The sequence below is a fragment of the Rhamphochromis sp. 'chilingali' genome (assembly GCF_963969265.1).
Source record: "Rhamphochromis sp. 'chilingali' genome assembly, chromosome: 8".
Lineage (NCBI taxonomy): Eukaryota > Metazoa > Chordata > Actinopteri > Cichliformes > Cichlidae > Rhamphochromis > Rhamphochromis sp. 'chilingali'.
In genome coordinates, this window is record NC_137935.1 from 9,862,420 (window position 1) to 9,881,010 (window position 18,591).

General features: G+C 40.7%; 2 protein-coding genes across 2 annotated transcripts; one reads left to right on the forward strand and one right to left on the reverse strand.

The window, feature by feature from the left end:
- Nucleotides 1-417: 417 nt before the first annotated feature.
- Nucleotides 418-4,467, reverse strand: LOC308401233 (olfactory receptor 2AT4-like). The gene has a single exon (XM_080889367.1). It carries the CDS (start codon nt 3,822-3,824, stop codon nt 2,847-2,849), a length of 978 nt encoding a protein of 325 aa, XP_080745493.1. The 5' UTR covers nt 3,825-4,467; the 3' UTR covers nt 418-2,846.
- Nucleotides 4,468-4,688: 221 nt separating this feature from the next.
- On the forward strand, nt 4,689-18,298 carry LOC308401053 (olfactory receptor 4D2-like; the record flags this gene model as incomplete). Its single annotated transcript, XM_080889113.1, has 4 exons — nt 4,689-4,695; nt 17,460-17,641; nt 17,869-17,880; nt 18,059-18,298. 4 exons carry the CDS (start codon nt 4,689-4,691, stop codon nt 18,296-18,298), a joined length of 441 nt encoding a protein of 146 aa, XP_080745239.1.
- Between the last annotated feature and the right edge of the window lie 293 nt (nt 18,299-18,591).

Here is an 18,591-nt window from a genome sequence, read left to right on the forward strand (position 1 = left end):
ATTCTGCATAATCTATCATATAAAATGTAATCAAATGAAAAAGTCTCTTTTTAAAACTTGTTTTATTAGTTTTAATCTTTTAACTTTATGCACATTGCATCAAGCAAAAGTTATATGCAACAGTCTTTGACTTGAAGAAATTTGTTTAACATTTAAACCTATTTTCTGCATATTCCAGCATATAAAATAACATTTTTTGTTTTTACACTCACTCTTTCAAATAGATGCAAGTAAAACACAGCAGAAAATAAATAAAATCAAAGACTTAGTGGCACTAAGTCCTGTTGCTCATAATTCTATTTTCACCTGTTTAGCAGGAGTGGGGCATGTGGAGGTTTGCCCTGGTGCAGGTTTTTTTTTTTTTTTTGCTAACTTGTTGCCTTACAAAACATGTGATTTATTGCCTGTACTGTTTGGCAGTGTAGCAATCAGAACAGTTGTTTGAAGGTCAGAAAAAATGATCAACAGATTTATTTTCCCAACTGCACCATTACGGCTTTTACTATACTGGTCAACTTGACACAGTATTAATGATACACGCCATGTTTCGAGGCAGCAGTAAACTAATATAGTGTGCATTTGTAAGTACCTGTTTGTACACATGTGTGAAAACTTGTACGCTTGTGTGCACACCTGTGTGTGTGAGCTTGTGCTCATAAGATTTCTCCATTTAAGTATCTAATAGTAGGTTTGGGGAGCCACAGCCTTGACCCCATTTCATAAAGCAGGCATGGAGGAGACCCAGGCCCCAGACATCCATAGCCCCCCTAGAGTACAAGAGCAATCACAGCACCCACCTAGAAAAGTGTTAAGGAGAGCCCTTGACAGGGATCACCCAGGGGCCATGGTGCAGAAGCCACAGGAGGCCTCAGCGGCGAGCCTGCGGGCTCCACAGGCAATCTGGCTAGCAGACTGTGTACCGGGCCCAGAGACCCCCAGCAGGGGCCCAATAGAGCCAGGCCCCACCAAGCAGCCACCAGGAGTGAGCCACTAAACAGCCAAACACCCACCCAGAGACACAGAGAACCACCAATGCACCGGTGTGTGTTGGCACCAGCAACTGGCAGTGAGTGTGGTGGGGGGAAATAGGCCATCACACCTGAGGGAGCCTAAGATGTTCTGAGAGAGTGAGAGTGTAAGACCTGACCTGACACATAGACATATACAATCAGAATCAGAATACTTTATTAACCCCTAGGAAATTATGTCACAAGCATGCATTTCCAGCCTCATGCACACACATACAAATACTCACATGCTCGTCCAACATGGAGACACACAAAAATGTTGTTTGCTTTTTCCCCCATTGAACAGCAATTTTAGCTTTTTTTTAATGTGAATTTTCACTGGTGCTATAAGTTAAATATAACACTATTCTAAATGTTGTCCTTTAAATTCAATAATAAATAGGTTAAAATCATGTTTAAAAAAAAAAAAAATTTATTAACTGCATATTTTTTTACAGCCAGCAGAATTAATTCATTCCACAGTTACAGTGAAAAGATTTTCTTCTTAAAAAAAAAAAAAAAAAAACTCAACAAAAATTAAAGCCACAGAATGAAGCAAAAACAGGAAAAAACAAATGGATACCTTGTTACAAGGGCAGTCAGAAAACATTTTAAACTTGTGAAACAGTATAGATATTTGATAGATGTCTTTCATCATTCTGTTTACCGCTGTTAGTGTCCTTACTGATTTACTCTGAAGGAGGCTGTCAGTGCGCAATGCTGTTTTTGTTGCTGTTATCTGCTGTTAGCCAGCATTAGTGAAGCTTCCTTTGAAGTCGATCAAACATTGTTGCACTTGGAAACTTAGTGAATAAACTCTCATGTGATGTGAGAATACAGTCAAACTGCTTATCAGAGGGAAAAATGTGAATTTAGTACACTCGCAGCTAAGCTGTTCTTGTTGTTTAGTCAGCCATTTTCAGCTGTCAGGAAACTGGAGAGTCGCGTGTGTAATCTGATGACAATAAATAATTGCGATTGGGAATATGGAGGATAAATAAGCATGTTTATGGCCATTTTTTGTGTTAGAGTCCAGACTTTAGTTCAAAAGATGAAGCTTAAAGTGAGGAGAAAGTGGATGAAGTGGAAATAAGGCAGGAGAGAGCGCATGGTGAAAGGCATTATGAGAAAGATGCATATGAAGTGATCACATATAGTTTGAAAAACATATTTGGTATCCTAAAATTAAAAGTTACAACTTTTAAAAACTTACAAAGAGTACTGCGTATGTGCCTGGTCTCTAGCAACATACATAAAAATGTTATTAGGTAGAATGTCTTGGCCACTGTATTCAAGATGGTGGGGAAACTTCCACAAACCAGCACCTGCTCCTCTATATTTCCAAATGAATAATTGGGTGGTGTAATTACACATTAATTAAAGTATATTTATCAGGAAACTATTATTTTTTTATATTAGATAACCTTAAGAAATTACTTAGTATAACTTTAAATTAAAAAAAAAAATGGACATAAAAAATGACTCGATTTTAATAAGAAGGAGTAGGTAAGAAGAATTTTAAATTTGGTGAGGGCATACACACATGAAAAAAAGCACGTGAGAAGTTCATAGCCTGGTTTGTTTTATCAGTAGAAAAACGGGGTCAATAGAAGCAATAAACATATTCTGTCACATTCCAGGAAGTGCTTACAAATATTTTTTTAGTTTTTGTTCCTCTGTGTCCTGCAACAGACACCACTGAACATCAACTACATCATTTTTTTTTTTTTTACATAAATCCAGCAAAGGTTTCTTTCATAAATGCAGTACAACAAGACAATCTATTTGCCTTCCCTTTAGAATGATTTACATTAAGGCCTGTTTAAAAGATATGTTAACTTATGAGTTACTAATAGCTGCAACCTGAGCTTTTCGTGGAACAATTCTTTTGCAAAATTGCTTCAACAAGCTTTCTCTCATGTCTTTTGCTCTTAAGCAGTATATGAGTGGATTGATCATTGGTGGGGCAAGGCTGTACAGCATGATGATCACTATTCGCACATCAGCACTAAATGTAATGCCAACCACGCTGGCTAAATATACAAAACATCTGGGTAAAAAATAAAGGGAGATTATAATCAGCTGAGTACTACAAGTGGACAATGATTTCAGGCGGCCTTGCACATTTGCTATCTTATACACTGCTATAAGAATAGAGCAGTATGAGAAAATGATAAATGCCAGAGGCCCCAGTAGTGTAACCATTGCTGCTGTAAAGGCAGGAGTGGCATAAGGGGTCCTGTCAGTGCACGCCAGGACTGTTATACCAATATGGTCACAGAAACAGTGAGTGATTATATTTGAGGCACAGTAAGGAAGAGGATATGCTCTAATAACCACCATTAGAGGGAATGCCTTGGAAATAATCCAGGCAGTAATACTGAGAATTAAAATATTAGATTTTGTAAGAACAAGTGAATATCTGAAAGGATAGCAAATAGCCAAATATCTATCTAAAGCCATCTGAAAGAGAATAAACGAATTGACTGAACCAAGATAGTGAACAAAGTACATTTGGATAAAACAGGCAGTAAATGAAATGCTTCCTGATCGAAACCAATATCTGCTTATGATCTTAGGTAAAGTGGTTGTGCTAAAGAGAATATCACATACACTCAGATTTAAAATGATATAATACATTGGCTTATGGAGGCTGCGGTTGGTTGCAAATAAAAAAATAACTGTAGCATTTGCTATCAGAGTTATCAAATATACAAAAAACAATACAGCTGAGACAAGACCATAGTATTCTTGATGAAGGCCAGCGAATCCAGTAAGGATGAACTCAGTCACACTGCTATGATTTCTCTCAGGCATGACAGAGCAGAAATTTCCTGAGAACACTGGAAAACCCACAATGTTAAGATAAATGGTAACATTTAAATTTATAATACCTTGAAATCATTGTGCTTTAAAGTAATTTTTGGTACTTTGTGCATATTGTTAAGAATATTTTAGTAAGTTTTAGTTCTCATTTGTTTTTCCTTTAGGTCTGGGAATTTATGTTACAACTAAACATGTTCCTGACTGCATAACATACATGACATAATCTTTTTTTATGGGATGAATAACACATAACATAACATAATAATGACTCAGACTTCCTTTCGCTCACTTTACACTTACCTTTCTCATACACCGTGGCAGCATAATCTGCTGAGTTGCCCGCTGGTTCTCTTTTTAAAAAAACTTCTCGCAGTATGTTTTTGTGATGAAGGTGTGCTATAGGCCATTGTTATATTCTCTGTGGATCAGTCAGTGCTCAATATACAGTCAATCAGACCCAGATTAATGATTTTTTTTTCTAGGAAACAAAAAAGATCTTCAACAATAAGTCAGAAGATTAGGAAAAAGAATAGTTGTGTATTTGCTGAAGATTGTATGACTCGATCATATTATATAAAGTGCAGTTTTTGTTTGAGCTGGATTTAAGTTAAAGCACCTTCTTTGTTTTTTAAAGATCCTTGCTGAGGACCAGTGAGGCCCCAGTTTGTCAAACTAGAGATTCATGAACTTGTCCTGCATTTTGGAAAATTAAAAGTTAAAATCTTATTTTATGACATCTTAAAGTTTGTGGGTTTTTTATTGATTCTTTTGCCCATGGAACAGTCTTTATTTTTCAGAAAGAGATGGGTTTTCTGACTATTATTGTAGGGTCTTTACCTTACAGTATAGGGTGCCATGGGGGGTCAGTTGTGATTTAGTATTATATAATTCAAATGGAATTGAATTGAACTTAAAATCAACTGTACAACGGCTGATTATGCTCAACTCGCTACTTGAGCAAAACGGGTAAGGATAAGTAACAAAGTGCAATGGTCATATTACTTGTTGTGATTTATAATAGGAAAAAAAAAAGACACAGACAGTCTAAGGAGGAAAACTTTACCCTACCGCTTATTAGCTCTGAAGCTAATGGATTATAAATCCCACAGGAGTAAACAACTGCACCTTAATGAAACCCCAATGTGCACCTAAATTGATACTGTGGTAGAAGTGCTGAAACCCCTTTGTGTTTAATGATGCTCTCTAATCACACATCTTAGATTGCTTCACAACATAAGGCCCAAGGTCATAAGCACATAACATGCACAAAATTGTAAGCCCGCGTAAGGGGCGCGAAACACACAATAATGTGTCTTCTTGTGTTCTTTCATTTAATACGATTAAAATTTATTGTAATTGCTTAGAAGATGAGTAGGCCCCGCAACAAAAATGATGAGGTTTTTTGCCCTAACACTGTTTCAAATTTTTTTAAATAAAGCTGAAAAACAGCAACACCTCTCAGTAAAAATGGTCTTTAAGAAACCTGCTGTTTAATATTTTGTGCTTTAATATTTTTTTTGACTTGAAAAAGGGTAAGAAAGCCAATTTTTTCTTTTTTCTATATATGTGTGTGTGTGTGTGTGTGTGTGTGTGTGTGTGTGGTCTCGGTTCATTTGTTTTTGGCACTTTACAGCATTCATATTTCAACTTTTCTGTTGAACTTAACTAAAAGGTGAGCTAATGTTTATAGTTCTTAGATACTTTCAAATGCTAAACTTAAAAATAACCACGGCTGTTCAGGTGAAAACAACATTGCATAAGAGTGTTTTGAGAATAGAATACGGTGAGGAGCAAAGACAAATATAGAAGACACACACTTTAATTACACACATGAGACCACTGTTGCCATAAGATGGTAATTAGCTCCCTTGTGTAGCTCATTTGTGTTGTTGCTTCTGAGTATCTGTAGACTGAGGCAACATGTTTCTTTGCCCCAAAGACAAAACTTTTTTGATTGTTAACCAGCAGCTGAACACAACAACAGTTAATTGTATATTACACCTATAGCATTCACATAACCTAAAAAATGAGAAACCTAAAGAAAGTTTTCTTACTAAAAGTATCATATCAGTGATATATAATATCATTAGAGTGGACTAGATAACAGTGATCGACTTTTGAAAGTGATGTGCTGTTGTGATTTGCTGCTATATAAATAAAATGTGCCATTTATGATGGCAAGGTATTACATGTTACTGTAATCACATTATATTTTTCAGTAATGCAGTAATTTTAGATGTTACTGTACTACATTAAACAAATACATTAGAGTTACAATCATGTCATTATGTATTGCTGCAAAGGTTCTTTGGTTCTTTGGCTGCTAACACAACTTTGGCTGCACAGACGGCATGCTAACATAAAGCTAGCCAAAAACCAACAGTGAAGTTAAAGTTGAGTGCATACTGACCACAGCCCAGCAGTCAGATTCTGAACTTCAACAGGTAGAACCGGTAATGATAAGTAGTCAGGCCTGCAAAATTGTAGCCTCAATTTGTACCTGTTTTTGTTTCTACAGTCTATCCCTTTAAGGTCTCTTTGGGATAGTTTTCAGCTTTGTTTTGCCTTGTATTGCCTTTTATGCTCATGTATAAAAAAGAAAGAGCCAGTGTGTTTTTGACTGACCACTGGAGAAGCTCAAAGAAAAGTGACTATTGCTTTGAGCACGTGAAAAATCCGCTGCTGTTTATAAGTGGATATGATATTTAATTCTCAAATTCTTTTACTTTGTCTGATAAAGTAAATGGCCTGATTGCGAATATCCTTGGGCCATCTGTTGTAAATCCTTTTGTGTACTGCCTTAGGACAAAAGAAATAAAAAATAAAATCTATATGATATTCAAAAAATTATTTATTCAGTTTTGTTAACCTTTAACTCTTAACTGGTAACTTTTTTTTCTTCTTATCAGAATTGTAAAGCACTGAGTCCCAAACAGTTGAGAATCAACAAATCATTAAATGCATTAATCATTTTAAACAGTCGACATCTGCAGAGTATGTACAGTGAATATACTGAGCAAAGGACATTGGTGGAGTTACTAGGCAGGAGGAAAAGATGACAGCCTCAAAGCAGGTTCATGGATGAAGTGAACAAGGACAGGCATATGGTTAGTGTGACAGAGGAGAAGGACCTAAAATGCAGGACTCGCGGAAGCGAAAGTGAATTAAGAAAAACCGGCTTTATTGCAGTGGTGACTGAACAGAAAACTAACTATACCGGAAAATAACTAAACTGGCATGCAGGTAAACAGAACACACAGGGAGGTAAGAGGGAGAACAGACGTTAACAATGTGACACCGAGTAGGGGAAGACACAGGCTGTGTCCCAATTCAGGGTCTGCACGCTTGAAGTACGCATTTTAAGTGCGGTTACGTCACCGCCACGCGACGATAGCTGTCCCAATTTGAAGTGTACTTCAAATGCATACTCCAAATGCGCCGTCGATTTCCCCAAATAGCGTGGTCCGGTGCACGCTTCGTGGTCCCATATATCCCACAATGCATAGCGCGGCGGTGGGTGTGGATAATTTTGCCGCAAAATACGGCAGAAGGGAGCGGCCGAAGAGGGTTTTTTTTTCTTTTCAAAACTTTATTGAAATTATAAAGCGAACAGTCAGTCATTCCAGTTCAGTTTGTACAGTAGACATACAAGGCAAATAAGAGTAACAATATACAGTACAATGAAATAAGAAGGATAAATAAATAAAGGATACAAAAGAAAAAAAGAAAAAAAGGGGGGAAATGTGACAGACTTCATAACAACTTTGTACTTGAAAGTTGTGACAGCTCATTTGTTAAACATTTCTGAATGAATTTCAATCAATGATAAACCTTTTTTTATTGGAAGTTAATTTAAGAGAGTTTAAGTAATATTCAACTTCAATCAAAAACAAATTAAATGATGGGGTTGAGTTTTGAAATTGACATTTATGTATGTGGAATTTTCCTAATAAGATGGAGCGGCCAAAGAGTGAACTGTCAAAAGTACTGAATATGACGTCACTTATTTATGTGCGAATGTTTAATAATTAAAGTCAGTCATATATCCACAAACACAACAAGCTGAAAGTCAGTGATTTTATATATATATATATATATAAAAAAAAAACAAAACACCCAGCACGCCCCTGCGGGCGGTTTATCCTTCAAGCTCGGGTCCTCTACCAGAGGCCTGGGAGCTTGAGGGTCCTGCGCAGTATCTTAGCTGTTCCCAGGACTGCGCTCTTCTGGACAGAGATCTCCGATGTTGTTCCCGGGATCTGCTGGAGCCACTCGCCTAGCTTGGGAGTCACCGCACCTAGTGCTCCGATTACCACGGGGACCACCGTTACCTTCACCCTCCACATCCTCTCAAGCTCTTCTCTGAGCCCTTGGTATTTCTCCAGCTTCTTGTGTTTCTTCTTCCTGATATTGCTGTCATTCGGAACCGCTACATCGATCACTACGGCCGTCTTCTTCTGTTTGTCTACCACCACTATGTCCGGTTGGTTAGCCACCACCATTTTGTCCGTCTGTATCTGGAAGTCCCACAGGATCTTAGCTCGGTCATTCTCCACCACCCTTGGGGGCATCTCCCATTTTGACCTCGGGACTTCCAGGTTATACTCTGCACAGATGTTCCTGTACACTATGCCGGCCACTTGGTTATGGCGTTCCATGTATGCCTTGCCTGCTAGCATCTTGCACCCTGCTGTTATGTGCTGGATTGTCTCTGGGGCATCTTTACACAGCCTACACCTGGGGTCTTGCCTGGTGTGATAGACCCCAGCCTCTATGGATCTTGTGCTCAGAGCTTGTTCCTGTGCTGCCATGATTAGTGCCTCTGTGCTGTCTTTCAGTCCAGCTTTGTCCAGCCACTGGTAGGATTTCTGGATATCAGCCACCTCCTCTATCTGCCGGTGGTACATACCGTGCAGGGGCCTGTCTTTCCATGATGGTTCCTCGTCTCCCTCCTCTTTCTTGGGTTTCTGCTGCCTGAGGTATTCACTGAGCACTCGGTCAGTTGGGGCCATCTTCCCAATGTATTCTTGGATGTTCGTTGTCTCATCCTGGACTGTGGTGCTGACACTCACCAGTCCCCGGCCCCCTTCCTTCCGCTTAGCGTACAGCCTCAGGGTGCTGGACTTGGGGTGAAACCCTCCATGCATGGTAAGGAGCTTTCTTGTCTTTATGTCAGTGGCTTCTATCTCCTCCTTTGGCCAGCCTATTACCCCAGCAGGGTACCTGATCACGGGCAGGGCGTACGTGTTGATGGCCCGGATCTTGTTCTTACCATTCAGCTGACTCCTCAGGACTTGCCTGACCCTCTGCAGGTACTTGGTGGTTGCAGCTTTTCTAGCGGCCTCTTCATGGTTCCCATTCGCCTGTGGGATCCCCAGGTACTTGTAACTGTCCTCTATGTCTGCAATGTTGCCTTCTGGTAGTTCAATCCCCTCAGTTCTGACTACCTTCCCTCTCTTTGTTACCATCCGACTACACTTCTCCAGTCCGAACGACATTCCAATGTCATTGCTGTATAGCCTGGTAGTGTGGATCAGTGAATCGATGTCTCGTTCACTCTTGGCATACAGCTTGATGTCATCCATGTACAGGAGGTGGCTGACAACTGCTCCGTTCCGTAGTCGGTATCCGTAGCCAGTCTTGTTAATGATCTCACTGAGGGGGTTCAGGCCTATGCAGAACAGCAGTGGGGACAGAGCATCTCCTATGGGCTATGGGCTTGGAGTTGGCCTCTAGTGTTGTATGCCACATCCCCATTGAGTTCCTGATGAAGGCTCTTAGGGTCCCATTGATCTTGTACAATTCTAGGCATTCCAGTATCCAGCTGTGGGGCACTGAGTCATAGGCCTTCTTGTAATCAATCCAGGCAGTGCACAGGTTGGTCAGTCTGGTCTTGCAGTCTCGGCTGATTGTTCTGTCTACCAGTAGCTGGTGTTTTGCGCCTCTGGCATTCTTGCCAATTCCTTTCTGTGTCCCGCTCATGTATTGACCCATGTGCCTGTTCATCTTAGCCGATATGATGCCTGAAAGGAGCTTCCATGTAGTACTGAGGCAGGTTATTGGTCGGTAGTTGGAGGGGACCGGTCCCTTCTTGGGGTCCTTGGGGATCAGGACCGTCCGGCCTTCAGTTAGCCATTCCGGGTGTCTCTCGTTAACTAGCAGCTGGTTCATTTGTGCTGCCAAACGCTCGTGGAGTGCAGTCAGCTTCTTCAGCCAGTAGGCGTGAACCATGTCGGGCCCTGGTGCTGTCCAACTCTTCATACTGGAGACCCTTTCTTGGATATCTGCCACTGTGATGGTTACTGGACCCTGTTCAGGGAGGTCGCTGTGGTCTGCCCTCAGATCCTCTAGCCACTGAGCATTGCCGTTATGGGTTGCATCCTTCTCCCATATGCTCTTCCAGTATTGCTCCGTCTCCAGCCTTGGTGGTGCTGTTCTCTTATTGTTCCCTTGCCACTGAGAGTACACCTTTGCTGGTTCTGTGGAGAACAGCTGGTTTATTCTCCTGCCTTCTATCTCTCTGGTGTACCTCCTCAAGCGGCTGGCCAAGGCTGTGAGTCTTTGCTTGGCAGTTTCCAAGGCCTCAGGTATGGACAGCTTGCTGTATTTCTTAGGCACCTTATTTGTCTTACCTTTCTGCAACTCCGTTAGTTGGCTAACCTCCCTCCGTGCTACTTTGATCTTGCCCTCTAGCCTCCTTCTCCATGGAGGGTACTGCCCCTTGTCGCTGTTCAACTTGTAGCCAAGCATCTCACTGATCACTGCTGCCGTATTGTAGATCAGCTTGTTAAGTGGGGCAGGGATAGCTCAGTAGGTAAAGTGGTCGCCCCATGATCGGAAGGTCGGCGGTTCGAATCCACTTAACGGCTACCCTGAGGTACCCCTGAGCAAGGTACCGTCCCTACACACTGCTCCCCGGGCGCCTGCTTAGTGGGCTGCCCACTGCTTCACTGAGTGAATGGGTCAAATGCAGAGAAAAACAAGTAATTTCCCCATGGGGATCAATAAAGTATCCATTATTATTATTATTATTATTATTAGTGTCGGTAATCGTGGTTGTAGGTATTGTCCGTAGTGCTGCATTAACATCATCTAGCAGACCTTCTGAGGGAACTTCACGTAATCTTGGTAACCGGCTACGGGGGATCCAGGTTTCAAGCTTGGCCATGATCCTATTTTTCAGGTCAGTTCCTCTCGCACTCAACGATCCTTCTCCTATCGCACTTGGGGCTATGTACCCAATCTCGGGTGGGGGTGATGATATCGCCCCCCTGACCTGGCGTCCTGACTCCTCCTTGCCGTAGCATTTGTGTTGTACCTCGTCAATCTCTAGCTGTGAGAGCAGTGATTGGGAGTTATTGCCCTTTCTCACTATGAGCTACTCGGCTTTACTTGACGCGGCTCGACTAAAAACTGAGTAGGTGCTAGTGGAAAGGGGCTATTAGTGCAGTGTAGAGATGTCTTAGTATCATTTCCAGTTATAATGAACACAGTCCTCCGTATGTAAGGAACACTAAGTCAGAAAAAAGCTGAATCCCTTTTTCAGCACATTTGATTCATCATCAACCCCTCTCCCATGTTTGTCCCCACTGTTGCACCTACAGCTACTGCCATCATAACATGGCGCCCCTGGGGAGCGCCCCAGCTCTACTCCCACCTCAGCTCCTCTTTGCACTTCCACTACATTCCCAGTGTGCTGCCCCTCCCCCTCAACCATGACTTTCAATAGAGATTGAAAATGTGACGTCACTCAGGGGTAAAACCGCAAAGAATTCTGGGAACTCGTGGCAAGAGGTACTAGCGCACGCAGGCTTTCAATTGAAATCAGTTATACAGCGATAAAAAGAAACACAAAAAATGGCAAGAAGCTGTTGCATTATTAACTGAAATAGCCGGTCGCATGACAGCCACAGGAAGCCGACGGGTAAAGAGATCGGTTGTTATCGGATTACGTCGTTGAAGAGAAATTGTTCGAGCCATGTTTCCGAAGTAACAAAGAGGCGACTTGATTGCAGCCATTCAAAGATCAAATATAACGTCCCAGAACACTCCAGCTCACAGGTTAGTCTGCTCCAAGCATTCCCACAAAGGTCAGTCTGCTGTTGTAGTTAATGCGTCATTTTTCTTAACATAATTAGTGATATAGGTTACAAGCAAGTCTGGCGCTGAACAGAAATTGTCGCGCTATGCTCCTTTGTTTATTGTGCATAAATAGTGAATTGTCCTGACACAATATTGTGTTTCGCTTCTGTTATTACCATGGTACATTGACAAAAACATATACTTTTATTCACAGGATAAAACAGTTGTTTTGTATCACTAATTGCCCAGTGCAATTACAGCATACAATATTATTGTCACTGCTACATTTCTGTAATGCGTACCAGAAATTATTTCCACTACTAATTAATTACCATTGAGCTCAAAGGTCCTATTAATAAACGGTTAACGAATGTGTATTTATGAAGACGATTTGTGAGACTGGTAAACTTATGATATGTAAGGGTCTGACCCTTTCACTGGTTTGATTTTTTTCCTCGTATCTTTTCTTTGACTTTTCATCAAGTCTGTCTTTGTACGGACCGGCATTGTTCTCCTTCGTTTTGTACATACCTTTTTGGGGGGCAAAGAAAAAGCAAGAATTTATTGGAACCGAAGAATGAATGTTTTGCGGTGCTGCAAATGCTTGCATTTGATGCGGTACTTGGATTGTTTTGCCACGAGTTCACGGCATGCAATGCGCGAAAGTCACGTGGTCTGTCAATCTCTATACACAGTTGCTCCCAGTTCCAACATGCAACCCGCAATAAACGAGGTAAAGTGTAAACTCAGGAGGATCAAAACAAGGATAGCAACAGATCCAGATGGCATCAGCTCTGAGGGGAATGGACATCAAGATCGTGAACGCAAATAAGTACCTGAATGTTCATCTGACCAATAAACTTGACTGGATTAACAACACAAATGCCATTTACAATGAAAAAAACTGAGCAGGCTGTATGTGCTATGGAGTCTTGGGCCATTTTTTAGTGCATGGTGAGCTTCAGAGTTGGCAAAAGTACAGACAATCTGTACTTAAGTAAAAGTACAGATACTATTGTTAAAAAATCCTAAAAAGTCGAAGTACTGATTCAACTTCTTTATTTAATTAAAAAAAAGTACAGGCACTGAAATCTACTCAAAGTAAGAAAGTAAAAAAGTATCTCTTTGGAGGATGTCTATGCTGTCCTCGCCCTGAGTCTCTTGGTTTCACCAGCTAGACAGCGAGATAACGATGCTCCAATAACCAGACTTATTTTCCTTTTTGCGCTGATTTATTGAAGAATGGCCTCTGACCATTGTCTTCTCTTTGACCATCGTAAAACTGAAAGTACAAAATACTGTATTAGCTAACTAACATTGTAAACTAGCTTGTTACACTCTTACTGCAAGCTAACAAGATAAAACTTTCAAATGTACAAATTATCGTACCATTTTTACACAAAACAAAAGATAATAATTATTTTATCGACACTCATACTTACAGACATATCTTGTCTAAGTCAACAACATTTTAAGGTCCGTATCAGCTTAGAACAATAACATTATGGTATCACTTTCCGCCATCTTTTATTTCTTCTTCACGTTCTCATTTTTTTCCTTTCCCAAAGTAACCGAACCCATATTACAAAGCAGCCACTAGAGGGAGCTCTAGGGCAGTTTATAACTATAATATCCAATTTAAGTTATAAAAGGCAGAACAATGTCTCTATTTTTATGCAATGAATCTGAAGAAAATGAAGGAAAATAAAACATATTTCCTGTTCCCTACATTGTAGAGAGTGGCTTTTCAGTAGTATACAGGCTGTTCTCTGTGGTTTTTGCTCCTCTTCAGTAGCACTAGTAAGATGCTCAAGTACCGTTGTGCCAAAAAAAACAAACCAAAACACAACAACGAAAAAATGGCCCACACGTTAACCCCTAACTTTGGTTTGAAAGGGTGGTATTTAGAATACAGTTACTTTGTTGAAATAAAGGGATTACACGGCGGTCTTTTCCTGTTTCATATGTTAGGCTATGCCGTCTCTATTTTTAATTTCAAACAAAACACACATTAAGAGGCTCAAATGCCTGTTTCTCAATCTCGCTTCTCATAATGACATGAAGAAACATTTTTTAAATGATTTAATATGAAGGCAATAGAAGAGTGTTACAGGCATTGCCCTAAAGAATGTACCCTCAAGGGCAGTGTAGTCCGTGCTGCAGGGAGAATGGACTGCCATACCCGTTATGTGTCTGTGAGAGCAAGGGAGGTTGAAAAGGGAGAGTGGAAAAGTACGACTTGTCACCGACCAGAAACGGGAGCTGGAAGCATGTAAATATAATAATAACCACTGCAGCCAAAAAGAGTGCCTGACGAACCCAGTTGAAAGGAAAGCTATTAAGACTCGACTGTACAGTGTGTTCCTGTTTTGCTCTGAAACAATAAATTCCGCTGGAGCAGCCTTTAAATGCCTCTCTCTCTCTCTCTCGCTAGCAAAGTTGACCCAGACAACAAAGTAAAGCTAGTTTTTGGCTACGAGCCTGACACGGAACCCAACGTACTAGCCAAAGGTCCCTTTACTACGGTTCGGAGCTGCGGGCCTGTTTTATATACGCGCGGAATAGTTTTCTATATGAGATGACTGCAAAAAGTGCAGCCTTGCGTAATGTCCACCCTACTGTTACTCATTTTATATTAAGGTTTTAAAATCTAGTTGCTATTGGTATGGCGAGTAGCCTTCAGTAATAGTACTAAATCACACAGCAATAGGACATTCATTGGTTGTAAAAAAGCATGATAATATATTAAGTAATCCAAAGTATTCAGAATACGTTACTCTCATTGAGTAACAGAACGGAATACATTACAAAATACATTTTGGGTAATGTATTCTGTAATCTATAGTGGAATAGATTTTAAAAGTAACCTTCCCAACACTGTTTACAGCAGGGATCAGCTGTTAGCCCTCAGGGCCTCCGCTGAGCAAGCCAACATTCCCTGCGAGGTGAGGAGGAAGAGACGCGGTACTCGGGCTGGGATCGGGTGTCGCAGTAAAGTTAGGAGGTACTGGCCAGCAATTCCATCTATTATTATGGGGAATGTGAGATCTCTCCCCAACAAAGTAGACGAGCTGGCGGCTCTTACCCGAATTCAGAGGAGCTACAGGGAGTGCAGCCTGATGTGCTTCACAGAGTCGTGGTTAACTGCGCTAACTCCGGACTCACACGTAACCATTAGGGGTGCAACAATATTCATATCGATATTGAACCGTTCGATACAGTGCTTTCGGTTCGGTACGCATATGTATCGAACAATACAAAATGTTTAATTTATTTTATCAACTTTTCTTCTGACGATGCTGACTGTGTTGAGAGCTCAGTGTTCGACTACTCCGCCTAGGCTGCACTGTTGAGTGCAGATCCACTGAGCGCAGCGCAAGCTAGCGAGACAGAAGTTGAGCTCGTTGCAACATGGCAACTTCCTCAACGCTACCCAAAATTGAACCTCCCCCACACTCATTCAGATCTGGCGTTTGGAACTATTTTGGTTTTCTTGTGAAGCATGACCCTGATGGTAAGTGTGTCATGGACAAAAGTAAAACCGTATGTCGGATGTGCCACGCAATGCTCAATTGGTGGGAACTAGTGCGTTAGCGCAGTTAGCTCGTTAACGTGTTGACGCCGTCCAGCCCCACGCACGGGGCGATCCGCAGTAACTCGTTAAAGGAGATTTGCGGCGTTAAGGCGTTAATGATATTTTAACGAGATTAACGCTGATAGCACTAGTGGGAACACAACGAATATGACTACACATTTACGCCGACATCATCCTAGTGCAAACACAAGTGGAAGCAGACAAAAACAACAAGCACGCATGATACAAACTTTACCCCAGTCATTTAGACAGCCGTTAGCGCAGCCATTGACATGTCGAAGAGGTTAACACGTGAGGAGCGGATCGAAATTGTGTTGATATCTGGTGAACGCAGTAACTGGATCATTGCAGCAGATTCCAATGCAAGACACCCTACGAGACCACTCATCTCCCATGCAAACTGCTTGCTAAGTTTCGTGAAACTGGTTCAGTGTTGTGGATGCAAGAAAACTGTCACTAATGAAGAAACATCAGTGGCTGTCCTAGCTTCATTCAGCAAGAGCCCTCAGCGTAGCACTCGCCGCATGTCACTGGAGAGTGGCATTAGTTGAACATCCCTTCGGCAGATATTAGCTACTCATAAATTGCACCCTTACAAACTCCAGCTACTCCAGCATCTCAACGAGGATGACCCAGATCGGCGCACAGAATTTGCAGAATGGGCACAACAAAAATTGGAACAGGACCCTCAATTAATGCAGAAGATTTTGTTCAGTGATGAGGCAAACTTTTATGTGAATGGTGAAGTTAACAATCAAAACCATCGCTATTGGTCTGACACTAACCCACATTGGATGGAGCCCTCCAAGACTGTTGGAACAACAAAAGTGATGGTTTGGTGTGGTATATGGGGTACAACGATAGTGGGTCCATTCTTCATCAATGGTAACCTCAAGGCCACTGGATATTTGAAATTGCTACATGATGATGTGTTTCCTCTTTATGCACTGAAGCTGGCACGTTCCCTGAGTTTTTCCAGCAGGATGGTGCACCACCACATTATTGGTGCCAGGTCCGAGCATTCCTAGATGAACAGTTTCCTGGAAAGTGGATTGGTCATCGTGGGCCAGTTGAATGGCCCCCAAGGTCTCCCGATCTGACCCCCTTAGACTTTTATCTTTGGGGTCATCTGAAGGCAATTGTCTATGGTGTGAAGATACGAGATGTGCAGCACCTGAAACTATGGATACTGGATGCCTGTGCTAGCATTTCTTCTGCGGTGTTGCTATCAGTGTGTGAAGAGTGGGAGAAGAGGGTTACATTGACAATCCAACACAAAGGGCAGCACACTGAACACATTTTATAAATGGTCAGAAACTTGTAAATAACTCATGAAAGAATAAAGTTATGTTGAAACCAAGCACACCATTGTTTTTCTTGTGACATTACCAATAAGTTTGATGTGTCACATGACCCTCTTCCTATTGAAAAAACAAAAGTTGTATCTAAGATGGCTGACTTCTAAATGGCCACCATGGTCTCCACCCATCTTGAGGAGTTTGCCCCCTCACATATACTAATGTGCCACAAACAGGACTTTAATATCACCAACCATTCCCATGTTATTACGGTGTATCCATATAAATGGCCCACCCTGTATTCTATATCATCTTTTTGCAATATCTGATGCAATATAGACTAATTTGACTGGAAGAGGGAGCTCTCCAATCAAAACTTACTGTTCTTCCAAAGCCTTAAGATGAGAAGTTTAAATGTTGCCCAGTAAAAGCAAAGGTGTTTGACTGAGCTCAGAGGTGTCTGTGAAGTCTGATAAAGAAGATTTACCACGTATTTTATCCAGATTTGCTTTCCTTTTTTCCCTTCTTCTTCTTAAACCTCCAAACAGAATATGTCTTTACAGAATGCTTCAATCAATGTAACACACTTTATTATAGGTGGTTTTGACACACTCAGTAGACCTATTGCTGTTGGTGTGGTTATATTAATAGTCTATCTTCTTGCTGTTCTTGCCAATATGATAAATATCATGTTTATTATTTCTGACAAGAGATTACATAAACCGATGTATCTTCTGATTTGCAACCTTGCTGTTGTTGATATAATGTACACCTCCAGTTGCAGTCCAACAATGATTGGGGTTCTACTCGCAGGTGTTAATACTATATCCTATGTGGAGTGTTTAATTCAAATGTGTGTTGGCGCTTTGGGAACATCAATGGAGTCATTTGTTTTAGCAGTTATGGCATTGGATAGATTCATTGCAATAATTTATCCTTTCCAGTATCAAAGTTATTTAACAAACACACGTGTTCTTGTTCTTACATTTATCGTGTGGTTCGTTGCCTGGTGTTTTGTGTTTTATATGCCTGCAACTGTTGTCCTCCTCCCACACTGCAGCTCCAGGCTCAGGTACACTTTCTGTGACTTTGCTGCTGTATTAAGAACAACCTGTGTTAACCCAGAAAAATATTTCAATGAAGTTGCCATTGTCTCATTTTTTATTTTCTTTTTCACTTTCATTTTCATTTGTCTTTCATATTGTGGAATATTACTTTTTGTAAAATTATCTTCAAATAATGAAAAAAAGAAAATGGGGAGCACTCTTGTGAGTCACTTAATTTGTGTATTTGTTCATTACTGTCCTGCATTTGTTCGCATTATCTTCACCAGGTTTGGTGTGGTACTAACTCTTGAGGAACGCCAAGGTTTATTAATTGGTGCAGTCCTCGGTCCATGTCTTGTAAATCCTTTTGTGTACTCTCTTAGAACAAAAGAAATTAAACAAAAGTTCTATAAGATTTTCAAAAAGTTTCATACATCTGACTAAAGTCTTGTGAACAGAGTGTGACTTTTTTTTTTTGTTAAGATGAATACAGTAGTAGTCTTAATTGATGTTGGTGTAAATTTTCTGAACATTTTATCACAAAATGTTTGAAACACCAACCATTTACTTTGATTCTGGCACAGAAGTGAGAATTACTCTACTTTGTGGGTTTTACACAAGATATTTGCACCTTAACTTTTCAATAAAAAAATACAAAATTTAGAAACAAAGGTTTCGATTTTTTTTTTTTAAATTTACTGAAACTGTTTTTGTGTTTGTGAGCAACAGTATGTTTT

Excerpts from the sequence above, each read along its gene's own strand:
- LOC308401233 (XM_080889367.1), bottom strand. The coding sequence starts at position 3,824 with ATGCCTGAGAGAAATCATAGCAGTGTGACTGAGTTCATCCTTACTGGA.